The 17,232-nt window shown below is 47.2% G+C and overlaps 1 protein-coding gene across 3 annotated transcripts in view; it reads left to right on the top strand.

Annotated features, from left to right (window-relative positions):
• LOC147663817 (transcription initiation factor TFIID subunit 1-like) overlaps positions 1-17,232 on the top strand; it is a 382,030-nt gene that overhangs the window by 113,523 nt on the left and 251,275 nt on the right. For all 3 annotated transcript variants that reach the window (XM_086950182.1, XM_086950180.1, XM_086950181.1), the window contains exons 16-20: positions 5,889-6,089; positions 6,295-6,436; positions 11,555-11,685; positions 12,688-12,768; positions 12,852-13,001. In XM_086950182.1, coding sequence (XP_086806308.1) covers positions 5,889-6,089; positions 6,295-6,436; positions 11,555-11,685; positions 12,688-12,768; positions 12,852-13,001 — 705 coding nt within the window. The remainder of the gene's footprint in view (positions 1-5,888; positions 6,090-6,294; positions 6,437-11,554; positions 11,686-12,687; positions 12,769-12,851; positions 13,002-17,232) is intronic.

Here is a 17,232-nt window from a genome sequence, read left to right as displayed (position 1 = left end):
CAAAGACCTTTAATAAATGTAGCTGCTTGAGACCACTTATTGATCGGGGCTATGTCCAGTTGAGGAATCCCCCAAACCAGATCCTCTGCCTCTGTTAATAAACCATCGTCTGAACTCAAAGGTTCAAAACAAGTGTTTAGGTCGCCCATAACAACCACATGACCAGCTTCTAGAGTAACACTTAAAAAATCATCCAAACAGAGAAGGGTGGTTGATACTCTGCCACCCAGGGTACCTCTAGCATATATATTGATCAGCAGTATATCCATCCCACTTTTTGATTTAATACTAACTATCAATATATCTGAGCAGTCAATAAAAACCTCCTTGACAGACACACCTTCAAATTGGCGAACCCAGATTGTTAAACCACCCATAGCTCGACCTCTATGACTTCTGATGGCTGGTTTATTAAAATTCAAGTAACCTGGAAGAAACACTGGTGAAGTTGCCCAGGTTTCTTGAAAAGACCAGACATCACCTTGGCAAATAAAATCAATCCAATCGGGAATACAGATACGTGATTCAATTCCCGCTATGTTCCAACATCCCAAAATGGTGCCGTTTTTACATACTCGGTCGCATGATTTAATTATATCTGTGGGTTGGGGTTCGTTAGTCTGGGGAAAGGGTTCTACATGCACAGGGGCAACTTTATTCGTACCTTCAATAGCAATACACAGTGACCCATCCTGTATGATTGGCACAGAATTAACACACTCAGTAGTATAGTCCTCGGGAGACACTGTTATAGGTACCATAGCCGTTACATCTGACTCACTTGTGTAGACCGTACTCCCTTTAACACAATGATCAAAATGATCCTCAAAACCTTTAACAATACACAATGGATTGCCCAAGGCATCTTCAACACCCATAAAATCAGAGTTACACTCATTGACCCTAGATGGAAAAGCTGGTCAATCATTAGACGCCAGCCCTGATAAAGGGTCATAGAGGTTCCTCAACGGGATGTTCCAATACTCATTGGGCTGTGTGAACTTATTTAGATAATTACAAGCTGGGTAGAAACTTGGGGGCTGTTTAAAATGTGGAAAAACTGGAGTGGGGGGAGCTAGAGAGTACAGGGACTTGTTAGGGAGTGGAAAATCTGATAAAGCTGAAGGACCAAAAGGCTGGGGCTTGACCTTGGCCCAGCCCGGTGTTCGTAAAGAACTATTATAACTAGATTGTGTGTAGGAGCGAAACCGTGCCTCTGGGTTGAATTGTGATCCATGAAAACTAGGAGTAAAGTTGGACCATTTAAGGGAGTGTTTAGCATTTTTGGAAAGAGGTTGATCAGATGGATTGTGCAGAGTCTCAGGATAAAAATAACTGAGATCCCTCCCTCGTTACTTCCCACATACCAATCTGAAAGATGGGATACGACTCTATGGTCCCTAAAGTTGATGATCACTATATCCCCCTCTATATCCTTGGGGCGTACCCCCACCCACTTGCATCTTCTGATTGAAACAATATCCCCATTAAGATGAACAGGAAGAGGTCTATTAGTTTTCAGCCAGAATATGACTTTATTTTTTAAACTTTCGTTGTTTTCCCGATTCCCATCTGAAATTGGTGGCACACCCGTCATTACAATTACAAAATTCAATGAATCCGGAGGCAAGTCCACATTGATCCTACGGGGTAGGGGTTGGCTGTTTTTAATATTAACGGATTTACCCACCCCATTCTTTACCTGTGGCAATACTCCCTTGGTGGGTGGTTTGTTAGAAACCACCACTGGGTTCGTTTTGACAGAGTTAGCTGCTCGAGTAGGTTTAGCAGCCAAAACCGATGTTTTAACTGTGGTAGTGCCTACATTATTTGTATTTTTAGGTTGGTGGCTAGAGATAGTGTTTGTGTTGCCAACAACGAGGTTTGTACCATGAGGTTTAGTGGGTAGACCAGATTCCTTGTCTGAGCTAGACAGATGTGGTAGCTCAACAGACGCCAATAGGCGATCCATTTTGTCACCCATTATCCTAACACGCTCCAACAATGGTAGCATATATGATTTAATAAGCTTCTCTAGAATGACATAAGACACCTCATTTAACCCTTCAATGGCAGTCTCAGGGGTAACCAAATCGTGTAAGGCAACCAAAGGTGTCTCCACTGTAGGTAAGACCAACAGCTCAGTGTTTGAGTTAGGTAAAGACGGGAGAGGTGATTGTCGACTAGGGCCTTTCCTTTTAACCCCTCCCTTTCTCCTTTTTTTCCTGGGTGGGGAACGCTCAACCTTATTGGCCTTAGTAGGCTTAACTCCAGCGTCACAAGCACTGGATGGTGACATATTCTCGCCAAGATCAACACAGTCTATTGACCGGTTGGTCAGCGTTAAGTGAAGATTAGATTCCATAATCTGGACAACAGGGGTATTTAGATCTATGAGGCTAGAGTGATCAATAGGAGGACAATCTATATGGCCTTCGCTAGTGACACTATCACAAGGTGGGGAAATGTTTGGGAACCTAAATATACTGGGGATTTGGTCCATATCGGTTACATCATCTTCAATAGCAATCAACCCTTGGGCGGCCGTTTCTTGGGTATTATTTAGATCTAGTATGGTAGGCAGCGGTATTTTCTTTAGAAGCTCAATTGAGCGACGGCGCTCTGCTTGTCTCTCAGCAAGGAGAAGTTCCATATCTACTTCCTTAGTTGTTTTCTTAAAGAATTTATCAAGCGGGCCAAGTACAGAAACACCCACGCCAGGGGGGAGGGAGTGATTCATATCTAGACTAGGCTAGGTATACCAACTGGCACAGATAACACACTGAATAAAATAATGTAAAAACAATGAGCAGTGGTAATAAATGCAAGTGTCAGTGACCTGGCCCAGCCCGGCCTCCTTCGGCCCCTGACGGCCACAGATGGTTCCGCCCTTGTCCCGGGCTTCTCCCGGGCACGCTCCCGCTCTGCGGGGATAGACGTCAGTGTTGTACTCTGCTGCTGCTTGCTAATTGGATGGTGTTCAGGGAGGTGTGGCCAGCGGGGAGAGCAGCCCAGGTGTGTTGAGTGGGCGCGCAGGGGCTCCTGGTCACTGGAGTCCCTGCCTGCGTGCTCGCAGCCCCGCCGGCTCTCTCACCTGCCCGCGCCTCCTGTCCTGAACTCCCACAGTGTCAGCAGCCTCTGGAGCACGAGGCGCTGCGGGACCCGCGAAGCGGGTCCGGCGAAGTTGGTAAAGTTGTCAGCTACGGATTCCTCTGGGGATGCAGATTTCCCTTCCAGTGGACGGCGTTTCTGGCGGACAAACAGTAGAAAAGGAAAAGGTTTCCGGCCGTTCAATATCGTCCCGGTGTCTCAGGGTCACTGCTGCGACATCAGTCACCGGATAGTCCCTCCGCCCTCCAGCAGCGTACAGCCTTCTGTTCGAGCTAACGCTGCTTCCAAGGATGAGAACTCCAGTTTGCTGTTCGTTTCGCGGGCTTCTTCTCCAGTCCCGACCACTTCCGGTCAGTCGTCGCCGGCCAGGTCGCACTTCCGGTCGGCTTCCCTCGCCACTGGTTTCCCCGGATTCAGGCCTGTGTTTCGGTCACACAGACACTCGACGGTAACTCCGCCGTCCGGCCTCCGATTTTCGTCCGGGTACTTGCCGCCAGTCCCGCCCGGTCCCGGGCGTTCGGTGCCTCCGTCTGAGGTCTGATTCAGCCACGGATTATAGTACGGATAGTCTGAAAGGCCACTTCCCTGTCGGAGCTAGTCCTCTATGCTACCGCCATGTTTGGCCGCTAGCCACGCCCCCCCCCCCCAAGTGTCTACCTTTGAAAACTTTAAATATTCTTAAAAAATTATACGAAATACTGAAACGCAATTACCTACCTGTTATAAGTTGAGACCCCAGTGCTGGCTCTAGGAGTCCTGTACTGGATTACAAAAGTAACGCTATCGTACTTTACCTGCAACCTGAATTTTCTCCCATTGTATAACATTGTCAGGTTTACCTTGAAAAGTTTCTAAGTCAGAACTTTTAAAACAGCTTTATATTCATGAAAATTCACCACCGTGACTAAAACGTTTTTGCTAATCTGGTTTCAGCTTAGACCCCAGGACTGAATCTAGGATCTGGTCCTGGAACTACTAAAGCAATCTGTTCTGTAATTAACTGTACTTTTATGGTAACAATTGATTGAGCTCAATGCTAAAGTGTGCCTAGCCTTGAGTTACCTTCTGTAACTCCTGTACCTATTGTGCTCATCAACTGCATTGCTTCATGACCAAGTAATTACACGAGAGTTCTCATATCAAGCAAAGTATATTTTTATGCTTGTTGGTTCTAAAGATAAAACAACTATATCTGTGGATATAAAAACAATTGGCCTGGAGTTCAGTCCTTGTGTGTGAAACCTTTTGCTGACTGAGTGTGCACAACAAACGCTTTACACTGTCCTCTGGTACTGCCTTACTGCTCGACCAAGCTACCACTTGAGAGTAAGGTCAGTCCTGACTTTAACCTCTGTTATACCTCTGGGGTTGGTGGACTCTATACACGCTGTACTTCATTATAGTCCAGTATATATAGAGCCACTTTCTCACACCTTCCCCTACCCACTCCGTAGCAGCTAAGGTTCCTGGTCCACAGATAAATCTGCTGTAGCCAGGAGTGGAAGGCATCCCGCATGCGCCGTTGAGTTTAATGCAACCTACACTTTCTAATTTAATCTGAAATGCACAAGATTTTTAAATGCCTTTTTTTAAGTTAAAAAGTCTACATGTTTTCATGTGATGTGGTTCAATAGAAGGACATTTTTAACAGCAGCTTTAGAGGGCCTCAAAGTCTGTGGTGGTGAAGACGCATTGTTGCTGCAATATTTCCCCCCCCTCAAGAGGTCTAGCTTTTCTTATATGGGATAAAGGTTTGTGTTATTTTTGTTCTAAAGTGTTTGATGTGCAGTAGAGAGGTGACTGCAGATGACGTTTACGGCTCCTACATGTATTGCCTGTCGTTGTTGTTAATAATAAGAATCTGCCTATAATGCAGCGCCCAAAGGGAGGATGAATGAGTGCGTTCGGCTAGAGCAAAAAAAGGCCCTGGCGCTACATTGCGCTGCGCAGCAGAATAGAAGTGTGGCTGCGTCATTGTTACTTCATACTGCTCACAGATGTGATATGAACTGTTTCAATAATGACCCATGTAAAAGGAAGCCAATGCCCAAAGCTGTGGTGAATCTGGTGTTGTAAGTAACCCTGGTGGCAGGGACTCCTTTTCAAGCGGAGTCTGGAGCTGTGGTTTTGAGTTGTGCTCATTGTAGCTCAGGCTGCACAACGGTAAAGCTAGCTGGGTTGGTTGGCATATTGCCTGTTTGAAGGGTGGCAATATCATTGTATGAACTGGATCTATCCAGATCTCCCTCGAGTATTCTGCCACAACCTAGAGGTATATTGACCCCTTTACCGAAGGTTTGAAACAAGAAATTCTCCTGAATTTACCAGTTTATGCAAACACCCATACACAGGTCTATTCATATGTACTTTTTATCTCTTTGAATTTCTCGCCACCCCTCCATTGAAGCCGGTCAGAATATCTTCTCCACAAATGATTATATGAATTAGAGAAGTATCCATGTTCCTTCTGGCTACATCTTGTCTTGTGTCCGAGAACCCAATGCTATAGTTAGTTGTGCTGCTCAACAAATGACGGAAAGAATGCTAAACAAATCAAACATTCACTCCAGTCACAGATCAGGGCCTAAATCCATCGTTCCTTTGCTTACCATGCCATTCCAGTTTGGAGCCAACCCTATGCAAATCAGTTTTGACCCTGCTCCTCATGGGAACAGTTTGCTTAGGGCTTTGCCTTGTTTGTTGCAAAGGACTGCCCTATAAAGAGTTTTCATGACCCCAGTGCTCACTGGCGGCTCACTGTGCTTTTTCTCTTTCAGGCTTTTGAGAACAATCTGTTTCGGTCTCCAATCTACCTTCACAAGATGCCCGAGACAGACTTCGTGATCATCCGCTTACGTCAAGGCTACTACATCCGGGAGCTGGTGGATATCTTTGTAGTCGGGCAGCAGTGTCCACTCTTTGAGGTTCCAGGCCCAAACTCCAAACGTGCCAACACCCACATCCGAGACTTTCTGCAGGTGCGTGCGGTCTTATCAAGCTGTGGATAAACTTAATGATCACTGTACACACATCTGCACACATATTTCTATACTTATATACAACATAAACTTTCTGTGGTGTAGATGGCAATAACTGTAAATCTATACCCATTTAGCCTTTCGCCTGTTAAGTGAGCTATGCTTTTTAGCCTGTATAAGTTGAATTGGTTGGTTTCTGTTGCAGGTTTTTATTTATCGCCTCTTCTGGAAGAGTAAGGACCGGCCACGAAGGATCCGCATGGAGGATATCAAGAAAGCCTTCCCATCCCATTCGGAGAGCAGCATCCGGAAGCGGCTGAAGCTCTGTGCAGACTTCAAACGAACAGGTGATTTACTTTGGTTGCTTCATCTTCGGCCAGTGTGCTTTGGATGACAAGATTGGTGAATGTTTGTTAGGTGCCAGAGCTGCTCTGTGTGTGCAGTGGACCCCAAACTACACATGTTTGCTGTGGATGTTCCACCAATATATAAAATAGTGGTCCTAGACATTACTTACTTAAACTCAATTTTATACCAGTAAATGAGTATAAAAATACTTGTAGGCACATTAAATTATAGGCCACTTCAAAATGACTAGTAAGGTAATCATTCTCCTGAGTCTGGACCAGTCGTTTTTAATGAAGTAGAAGTGGAGCTAGCAATCTCAGAGTCAACTAAAAATAAAGCCTCAGGACCAGACGGGGTGCCAGTGGAGTTTTATAAACATTCCCCGAAACTCTGAGCTAGAATACTGTCTAATATATTTACCGCTGCTAACGGAAACCTTTTTCCTACCTCTTGGCCTACCTCAATTATAGTGCCGATCTTTAAAAAAGGTCGGCGAGACGCCCCAGGGTGTTGTAGACCCATATCCCTCCTAGATTCTGCAATAAAGATCTTAGGCAGAGTCCTTCTGGTTAAGTTGAGGGACAGTATTGAGGGGTGTGGGGGGTTATCAAACATCCAGTATGGGTTTAGGGAGAAAAGAGGCACCCTGGAGCAGTGCTCCAAAATGCACATGCTGATCGCCAAGTATACGGTAGCCAAGGAGGGGTCGCTATTTTTAGCTTTTATTGACCTCTCCTCGGCCTTCGACCTGGTGAACAGGGTCAAGCTATGGGCAATTCTCTTGGAACTTGGTATTGACGGGGCACTAGTTAAATCTATGGCATCACTCCACCAAGAGCTGTTCGCCCAAATCCGGGTCACTAATGAGGGAAGGTGCACTTCCAGCTTTAAATCTATGCGTGGAGTGCGCCAGGGCTGTATTTTGCCCCCCCTCCTCTTTACCATCCACATTAATGGCCTAGGACAACATCTGGAGGAGGTGGGTGAGGACGTCCCGCGTATAGGAGAAACTAAGATTCCTGCTCTCCTATACGCGTATGACGCTGTCCTCATAGCCCGTACCGGCAACGGCCTGCAGCTTTTACTTGATGCATTTGGGGCATTTATGGACAGGCTGGACCTAAAGGTAAACGCTAATAAATCTCTCACTATGGTGGTCGGATTTCACAGAAATAGGGGCAAATCAAAATTCTTTAAATGTAAGGGAGAGGTGGTCACAAGGGTAGCTGTTTTCCCATTCCTAAGGGTGCTCTTTGACGAGAGAGGCTCTTGGGGCCCTCCGGTAAGGGCACAGAGTCTATCTGTGGCTAGATCAACCGCGGCACTCATGAGTTTTACAAAAAGGTTGGGGGCAAGGCCGATGGAGGCCTTGCTCAAGGTCTACAACGCTAAATGCATTTCAGTCGCGATGTATGGGTCGGCCTTATGGGGACATGTACATTTAGAAACATTCCAGAGGGTAGAAAACCGGTTCCTGCGTTCCGTGTTGTCCGTGCCCCAGTCGACTCTCACACGCGGAGATGGGCCTGGATTATGTCACCGACAGGCTCAACCTGGCGCCTTTAACATTCTGGCTTAAGATCTGTCTTAATAAGGAACTAACCCTCAACCACGAGATTCTAGCTGATGTAATGTCCTTAGATAATTCCCATAAAGTGCCCTGTTTGGAGTACCTGAGAAAATCTTTTGAACATCTGGGACGCCCGGATCTCTTCTTGTCACCATCCTGTATCAGGAAGGCGGATGTGAATTTGGTCAATAAACAGTTTATGGAAAGGGCCAGACTAGCTAGAGAGGATAGGGAACTGTTGAAACCCACTGTGCTATCCCACTATATGCTCTTAGGTTCAAACTCACTTGAGCATTCCCTTATAACTGTCACTAAGCCACTTCATAGGTTTTTATTGGTAAAGTTCAGGTTTAATTTGATCCACTTTTATTTGGGTAATTACCCAACATGGGTTACACCAGATCTAGCAACCCCTTGCACTTGTGATCAATTTTCAACCCAAGACACAATGCACTTTGTAATGTTTTGCGGGCTCTTCTCGGACATTAGAAAAAAATACTTGCGGCCTATTTTGAAGGAGGCTGGCTTTACGCAAGTGAGACCGGCATTGGTTTTCCTTCAGTCTTTGAGTAGCATTCGCACCACATTTTGTGTGGCTAATTTTTTAGTGGCGGCCTCGAGGATTAAATTGCATAATGCCCCACGGTCTGTGACACAATGAATTTTTATCATGTTATTTATTTATGTGTTTTTAATCTTCTGATCTATTGTATCTCATATACTGAAAATGAAAATGTTTCAAATGTATCAAATAACTTTATACGTGCACACAAAAATGTTTTTATGCCTTTTATGATTTTTATAAATCGAATAAAGTGTATTTGACTGACTGACTGACTAGTAAGATTCAATGTATTCAGTCATGATAACTATTCATCCAGAAAGTAATAAGTCAAAAATTAAAGACATGATATACAATTAGTAATATCCACACAGTTCTCATTAAGAAGAAGGGAGTGTGTGAAAGTAAGTGCTCATGTGAAAAATAGAAAAGAGAGAGATGCGCTACATTGGGAGGGTCATTCAAATAAGTTAAATGCATAAGGGATCCAGCTTAAACCTTGACCAAATGGTCTCCCTTTGGATTTTCGGCCTACCCCTGTGTACAAAATCAGATACAGTACATCAGTTCTTATCACAGCAGGACCTCATCTGCGATTCTGGTATGGGGGGGATCAAGGTAGGGTGTAGGCCTATTCAGGGGTTGTCGACGTTTCGACCCTAACGCAAAAGGGTGAGTGGGATCTTCTGCTGCGGGTCTTCCTCAGGACGGGGGCATGGGGTATCGATGCACACAGTGCGGCGAAAAACCAAGAGATTACTTCATTGTTCAAACGGTATCAATCCTTTAGATTCATCATGTAATGGGAACGAATTCCCACCGCCACTGTGTGGAAAAGCGGCGTGAGCACGTCTAAGCATGTGTCAAAAACGTTCAAAATCTTAAATGTGGTGGTCCTCTCAGTGTACATAGCGTGCAGCATCCGTTGGCCTCTCTGTGGATGTTCGCCAGCCCTCTGTGTGCCTCACATTCAAGGACTGTAGCATGTTTTTACATGATACCTGCCATCTATGTGCCATGAATGCCCATACCTGATGGCGGTCCCGGGATGTGCATTGTTTCAGACCCCCAATAGCAGCAGGCTCTCGTCCAGCAGTCCAGAAACATGTCTGGTGGTGGCAGCTGGCGAGCAGCCACTCGGCCTGGACACTAGTGTTCGGTCATTTTTCAGGGGGCATCTCTGAGATGCCCTCTGTGTAAATTGTTCATTAAATCCCACACTGGTCTCAGTGTGAGTTTATTGTGCTGAGACGTTTGATACCATACGTCCCAGTTTTCAGTGTATCCATTATGGTGCTGTGGAGTTCGTAATGACAAGCTCCCAGCACCATATACTCTTAATGGCAGCACTGCACGTACAATGTCTAAGAATGGACTTGGACACTGTAGGGGTACAGGGTTCATGCACTTGTACCCACACCACTGGTATAGTGCACCCAGCTAGAGGGGTGACTGACCTATGCCAGGGCAGTGGGTTGTAGGCATGGCACACAGGGATGTGTGCCATGTCGACTCTTCACTTTGTTCTGCACCAAAACACGCCGCCTGCAAAGGCAGTGTGTGAGTGTAAGACAGGACCTCTAAGGGTGGCACAATAAGTGCTGCAGCCCTTAGGAGCCTTCGCCAGTCACAGTGCCATGGGTACATGTGGTACCATTTACCAGGGGCTGACATGTGACCTAGGAGTGCGAGTTGGGTTTTGTTTCTAATGCAGTTTAGAGAAAGAACATAGGCCCTTGGAACCTGTTTGGCAGGAACCCAGGGCACACTCAGTCAAAGCATATCAGCAGTTTAGCAAAAAGTGGGGGCAACCATGCAAGAAAGATGGCACCTTCTCACACAAGCTCCCTGAGTGTTCCACAGGATGTGAGTCACCGGGGAAGCTCAGCAAGGACTGGTGGGTCTAGCAGCCATCCATGCTTCCCTTTGCTGTTCCAGACTCTGAGCACCCTTCCCTGTTTGCATCCAGTGAGCAAGGCCCTGCAACGCCCCCTCTGGTCCCAGCCCTGCTTCAGCCACACTCTCACCTACACAGCTGTAACCTTTCTCTGCTCACACCATTAGTCAAGCTCATCTATGCATTGGGAGTAGGAGGCGCTTGGACTGCTGAGGAGGGGAAACTATGTATGGAGCAGTGTGTTTTTGAGGGAGGAGACCCTGTCAGTGGCTTGCAGTTTCTATTGGGAGCAATGTATAATGCTAGTGCTGGCAGTGTTACTGAATTTGCTAGCCAGATCTTAATTTGTTGTTGGTGATGCCATCCTCCCAACTCTTTCCTTGTTGTATCTTCTCACGGTCGATATCTGTGGCATGATGAAACCTAATATCAGGTCTAGAAGCCCCTTCAGTTCTGCACACAAGGTGTTATAATATCTGGCAGTAGCAGAACAGGTTCCTTAGCTCTATAAGAGGTGAGACCATCAGTTTTGTAGCCTGAGTGTGAGCTCTGTCTCCTCGCTGCCTCCACTCCTACACAACCATCTAACTCCTCACCAGCCAGTCCTGAAGCACCATGAGAGAGAGGATTTACTACAGATTGAAGCGCTAGCTTTTCCCATTGGGGATAGTAACAGTTCATTACAAAACCTGCCTGTACTCGGTGACTTACCATCTGTCCAACCGCAGTTGACGAACTCTGGAACGAGGCATGCGCAGGTCACATAAAGGGCACAGTTTGGATCACATTAGAGAAGCACGCATGAATCTTGAGCTTCATTGATAAAACATGCACAGGTTCCCTGTTTCTGTGCATTAGATGTAACTGAACCAATTAGTAATGTTTTGAGACCTTTCAAAAACTTGGAAATGTCCTTTTCTGAGCAGGTTTTCTGTTTTGCGCCAGCAGATAGGAATGATGTCACTGCCGGCCTTGAACGCGGGTTCTTGGTTGGACGCTGGAAGTAGACTCCCTTCTGTTGAGTGAGGTGTTCACGGAGGCTGCTGTGTATCACCGGTGTCAGATGTGAAGCCCTTTCTTTCTTACAGGGATGGACTCTAATTGGTGGGTGCTGAAGCCAGATTTCCGGTTACCAACAGAGGAGGAGATCCGAGCCATGGTATCCCCTGAAAATTGTTGTGCTTATTACAGTATGATTTCAGCTGAGCAGAGACTGAAGGTAAGAGGCACTGACAGGCAGGTCTGGGTGGTCTATACAGCGGGTGGCAAGGGTTGAAGGTAAGGGGCACTGACAGGCAGGTCTGGGTGGTCTATACAGCGGGTGGCAAGGGTTGAAGGTAAGGGGCACTGACAGGCAGGTCTGGGTGGTCTATACAGCGGGTGGCAAGGGTTGAAGGTAAGGGGCATTGACGGGCAGGTCTGGGTGGTACAGCAGGTGGCAAGGGTTGAAGGTAAGGGGCACTGACGGGCAGGTCTGGGTGGTTCAGCAGGTGGCAAGGGTTGAAGGTAAAGGGCACTGACAGGCAGCTCTAGTTGGTACAGCGGGTGGCAAGGGTTGAAGGTAAGGGGCACTGACGGGCAGCTCTAGTTGGTACAGCGGGTGGCAAGGTTTGAAGGTAAGGGGCACTGACATGCAGCTCTAGTTGGTACAGCGGGTGGCAAGGGTTGAAGGTAAAGGGCACTGAAGGGCAGCTCTAGTTGGTACAGCGGGTGGCAAGGTTTGAAGGTAAGGGGCACTGACATGCAGCTGTAGTTGGTACAGCGGGTGGCAAGGGTTGAAGGTAAGGGGCACTAACGGGCAGGTCTGGGTGGTACAGCGGGTGGAAAGGGTTGAAGGTAAAGGGCACTGATAGGCAGCTCTAGTTGGTACAGCGGGTGGCAAGGTTTGTAGGTAAGGGGCACTGACAGGCAGCTCTAGTTGGTACAGCGGGTGGCAAGGGTTGAAGGTAAGGGGCACTGACGGGCAGGTCTGGTTGGTACAGCGGGTGGCAAGGGTTGAAGGTAAGGGGCACTGACGGGCAGGTCTAGTTGGTCTCTACAGCGGGTGGCAAGGGTTGAAGGTAAGGGGCACTGACGGGCAGGTCTGGTTGGTCTCTACAGCGGGTGGCAAGGGTGTGGGATGAAATTTGTAAGAAATTGTGGAGAATCATCATCGCTTGTCATGCTCGTTGAAGAAAAGGCACTCGATATCCTCGTTCTTGCTAATTCCTCTTTCCTTTAGGATGCAGGGTACGGTGAGAAGTCCTTCTTTGCCCCAGAAGAGGAGAATGAGGAGGATTTTCAGATGAAGATTGATGATGAAGTGAGTGGTTCGTTCTTAAAGAGGTCCGTGTTTAAAACAAGATCTCTACGGTTCAAGTACAAATTCCACTGCTCTCCTTACAGGTGCGCACCGCTCCATGGAACACGACCCGGGCCTTCATTGCTGCCATGAAAGGGAAGTGTCTGCTGGAGGTGACGGGCGTTGCAGATCCCACAGGGTGCGGGGAAGGATTCTCGTATGTGAAGATTCCGAACAAACCCACACAACAAAAGGTATTGATTGTACATGAGACCACAATAATGGAATGCGCCAGTAGCAGCACATCGTAGCGTGAATGCCTTCTCTTCATAATTCTGTCAATGTTGTGGGTTATTCATGTGCATGTACAGTACCAGTCATTATCTTATTTTGTGGTGAGTGATGGGCATTACTTGAACTGCTCTTGTTTTGTCAGATTTGTGTTTATTGATGATATTCTCATTCTGCAGCGACAGAAACTCCTACAAGGAGGACATGACTTGTACAAGTGAGAAGGTGGTTCTGACCATCTAATCCGCCTGGATTTTTTGCTTTTTGAGCACCTGGTTTTTGACCTTTTACTGTGGGAGCCTCATAACCTGTAACTTCGCCACAGTGAACTCATGGTAGAATGGACTGCGCTTGTTTACCGCCAATGTCCGCCTTTTAAGATAAGCCGCTGTGACACAGCCAGGGTAAGGGCCCCGGGCCTGGGTACATGTGGACTAGTGTGCACACGCGCGAAGGCTGCTCGTGGGAGACTCTGTGGTGCGCGGCCCAAGAGCTGTGCACTGGTCGCCTGACGCAGAAGGGTAAGGGCCCCTGGGCTGGGTACATGTGGACTAGTGTGCACACGCGTGCGGGCTGCATGTGGGAGACTCTGTGGTGCGCGGCCCAAGAGCTGTGCACGGGTCGCCTGACGCAGAAGGGTAAGGGCCCCTGGGCTGGGTACATGTGGACTAGTGTGCACACGCGTGCGGGCTGCATGTGGGAGACTCTGTGGTGCGCGGCCCAAGAACTGTGCACGGGTCGCCTGGCGCAGAAGGGCCGATGCCGAGCTGGACGGTGACCTGGAAGAGGCCTTAAAATGGGGGTTACACATGTAGGGAAAGTCAGTGTGCTTTACTGCCTTGATTGTTGTCAAATGCCACTGTACTCCTATGGACAAGGTTGCCTTAGGTGCAGCTCCTGTTCCTTGGCAGGCCATGGACTCCAGGATCGTACCAATGTACACTGTAATCTGTGTGAAAAAACAAATCTGTTAAGTCCAAAAGTTTATCGGTACAGCTTATGGGTCATCGAGCAATGTCATATTTCTCTGGCTCTGCTCACGATGAGAGCCCAGGCCTTTCGTGACCTTATGGGCTGGGTTCATTACTTTTCTCCCCAGCTGCAGAAACAAAGACCTCACCCCTCAAAGGAAGCAATTAACATTAGTTCAGTCAACTCTGAAGGAGGAAGGGATTGGGTGAACTGCTCAGCATCACTCAGCCAGCCGTCATTGTGTGTCAGGAACAGGCCCTGCCCCAGGCCACTCCTCAAAGCCAAAGGGGGAGCTCCTTTGAAGATTTTCTGTGAGAAGGCCCTGGCAGTGGGGGCAACGAGCAGTGGGGCTGGGAACCCCAGAGCAGACGTGGCACGTGACTCCTTGGGACGCTATATGGAGGTATCCCAGAAGGCTGTGCAGAAAGGTTGAAACAGGGGCAGGGAGGTAATGTGGCACCTCAGGATAGGCCCATTACAGCCACTGAGGTCTAGTTGGGGGAAAGACGGTGTGTTGGCTCAATTAGAGAGCACTGCTCCGAGTGATAACAAAGTGAAATGCTGGTGCAGGGAGCCAGTGAAACTGGCTCACTGCAAACTTTGGCATCTTTGAGGCTTGGGTAAAGTGCTCCAGGTGGCAAGGGTTCGCCACCAGCAGCAAAACGAGGCCCAGATGGTCCAAATCAGCCCAGTGGGGCCCGAGCTATGGCCGTTGAAAGTTCTGCGACCTTTTACCTTTTCCGGCTCGTCGACAAAGCGTGTGGGGCTATGCCGCTGGTTCAGATTCGCCCCTGGGATGGGCCAGGGCCCAGGAGCTACCCGGTGTTAACCGGTTTTGAGGGAGCGCTTTCGTGCTCCCCCACGGGTGCAGGAAGGGATCCAGGACCCCACCATATGGTAGCTGGCTTGGAGCAGCCGGGGGTGGGCTCCCGTAGCTGCTGTCCCACTTGGGCCGATGCATACTTTGGTGCCCCGGTGGGACCGTGCATCCTGAAATGAAGAAATGCGGCGTGAGGCTGCTGATGAAAACCATTGAAACCCAATGAGGGAAAAGGAAGAGTGGCTGATCCCGTCGTAGCTGGAGAGCCGCTGCTCTGACATGCAGGAAACCAATAACAAAAATGGGGTGACCCAAAAAGCCAAAAGACCTGGGTATCATATACTTTTGAAATACAGTGGTCTTCAACCATTACTTTCACGTAACTGAATTAATCAATCCATGATCAATGTTTCCACATAGTTATGGGGTATGTCTCTCAGATCAACCCTAAACATTCAATGTCACAAATCTTTGTAACGACAAGATAAAGCAAAATGCAACAGCAATGATTACTAAATCAGGGGCAATTTTAATTCATTACGTTTACCACTATCTCTATACAAAACCCTGTTTAGGTTGCCCAAAGAAGGCGTGCAGAAAATAAGGAAAAGCCAGGTGCTCAGTGAAGAAAAAGATAAAGGCATAGAAGTATTCACAATAATATTTACACACGGGATCAGTTACACAGTTCACCGTCCTACAATAACCTGGCAGGCGATATACATTTTTATACACATTTTTCATTAAATGGAGACATAGCTTCCAATTACTTTTTGCACCAGAAAATGTGCTTCACAATCCAGGTATTAAAAGGGGAAAAGAGCGTCGACGTTTCGACTCGTCTTAGGGCCTAGAGGTGAGTTGGACCGTGGCCATGCGAGTCTTCATCAGGACTAAAACACTGGGCAACCCAAGGAGTAGTGTTGGCCCTGAAATGAAGCAAGGATGGGAATCAGGCTGTTGCATTAAAATTGCAACCAAAACTCAGTCTCGCAAAGTGAAAGGGCAAAAAAGATGGCTTACCCTACAGTGGAAGGGACCCAGTAGAATATCTTCACTCTGTGTCCCAGGTATAGTTTTTACTCCTAAAAACATAATGGCGTGGTCAGGTGACTAACTCTCTTATAATTGATCCAAAGAGTTTTCCAAATGGAAATTGTCTGAACGCGTCATTACCTTATCCACCATGTGTAGATGGAAAGATTATTTTCTCATATTGTAGCAGGCTTGAATCTCTGCACCTCAGGGGTAATATTTATTTAAAGGTCCTATAATTAAATAAGGGAACCGATCAGCTTATTAATACTTGATCAATGCATCATTCAATCATCTATCATATATGTGCTTTACTTCCATCGTGAATTCACGTGGCATTGAAATTGCATTAATGATTTGCCGTTGTTGATATGCAAAAAAGCAGCATGAGGAGCGCCCCATAATGTCCTGCGGGGCTCTACCCTGCATTGTTGAGTGAAAATCACTCATTTCGGCTATGTGTTGGCCCAGGAGAGTGGGGTCACCACCAAAGCAGTAGAAAAGAGGTGGGGGAGCTGCAGGAGCAGCGCAGCCTTTCCCCAAGGCAGGTAAAAAAACCCACCATAAGTTTCCTGGTACTTGGAAAACCTAGCCCCTCAAGTGTTGTGCCTGTTTTAAAGCACCTCATATGCTGGAACTTTTGTTCTTCAGTGTCTGAACGACACAGCTGCAATCCCTGTGGCCTGAAGAGGTTCAGCAGGAGGTTCCATGTTGGTTGACACCCTCTAGGGGTAATAGGTGGTATGGCACATTTGTGTTTGTACAACAATTCTGTCCTTTAGAGATTGTTATAAGTGCAGTATTTCATACAGGATGTGATTCAACGTATATGCTGCAAACACCCTCCTGGGGTGAAAGTCTATAATTGCAGAGTACTTTAATTATAAATGTGATGCCCTTTAGGGGCTGTGATTACACTGCGTTATGAACAGTTATGATGAGTACCTCCGGTCTCCCAAGCATGCATAAACATTCCCTCTTGCAATGCTTTATCTAAAGGATGAGACTGACAGCTACTCGTGATCTATGGCCAGTATGAAGTGCCCTCGGTCATGGTTGTATGTAATGATTGCATTTATTCCCATGTTGAAATGCTTGTTGAACTAATGAGGTTAACAGCCACTCTCTTTGGTGACAGTATGAAGTGCTCGAACTCCAAGTTATACTCAACCTTTGCATTTAGGGACAAGATAATGTTTACACATGTGATATGTGGTTCTAGGACCTATCCCCCCTCCCCTCCCCTCCCATAGGGAGGGGTAAATAGGAATATGTGGTGTCGTCAAGAAGTATTTCCATCAGCTTGTGTACATTCTGTTTTCAAAAGCAGAAGCACAGACAGGACAGTCATTTATTGAGTGTTATTA

The sequence above is a fragment of the Lissotriton vulgaris genome, unplaced genomic scaffold (genome assembly GCF_964263255.1).
Source record: "Lissotriton vulgaris unplaced genomic scaffold, aLisVul1.2 SCAFFOLD_220, whole genome shotgun sequence".
Lineage (NCBI taxonomy): Eukaryota > Metazoa > Chordata > Amphibia > Caudata > Salamandridae > Lissotriton > Lissotriton vulgaris.
The sequence above is the reverse complement of the archived record's forward strand: the minus strand, read 5'-3'. Positions and strand labels throughout refer to the sequence as shown.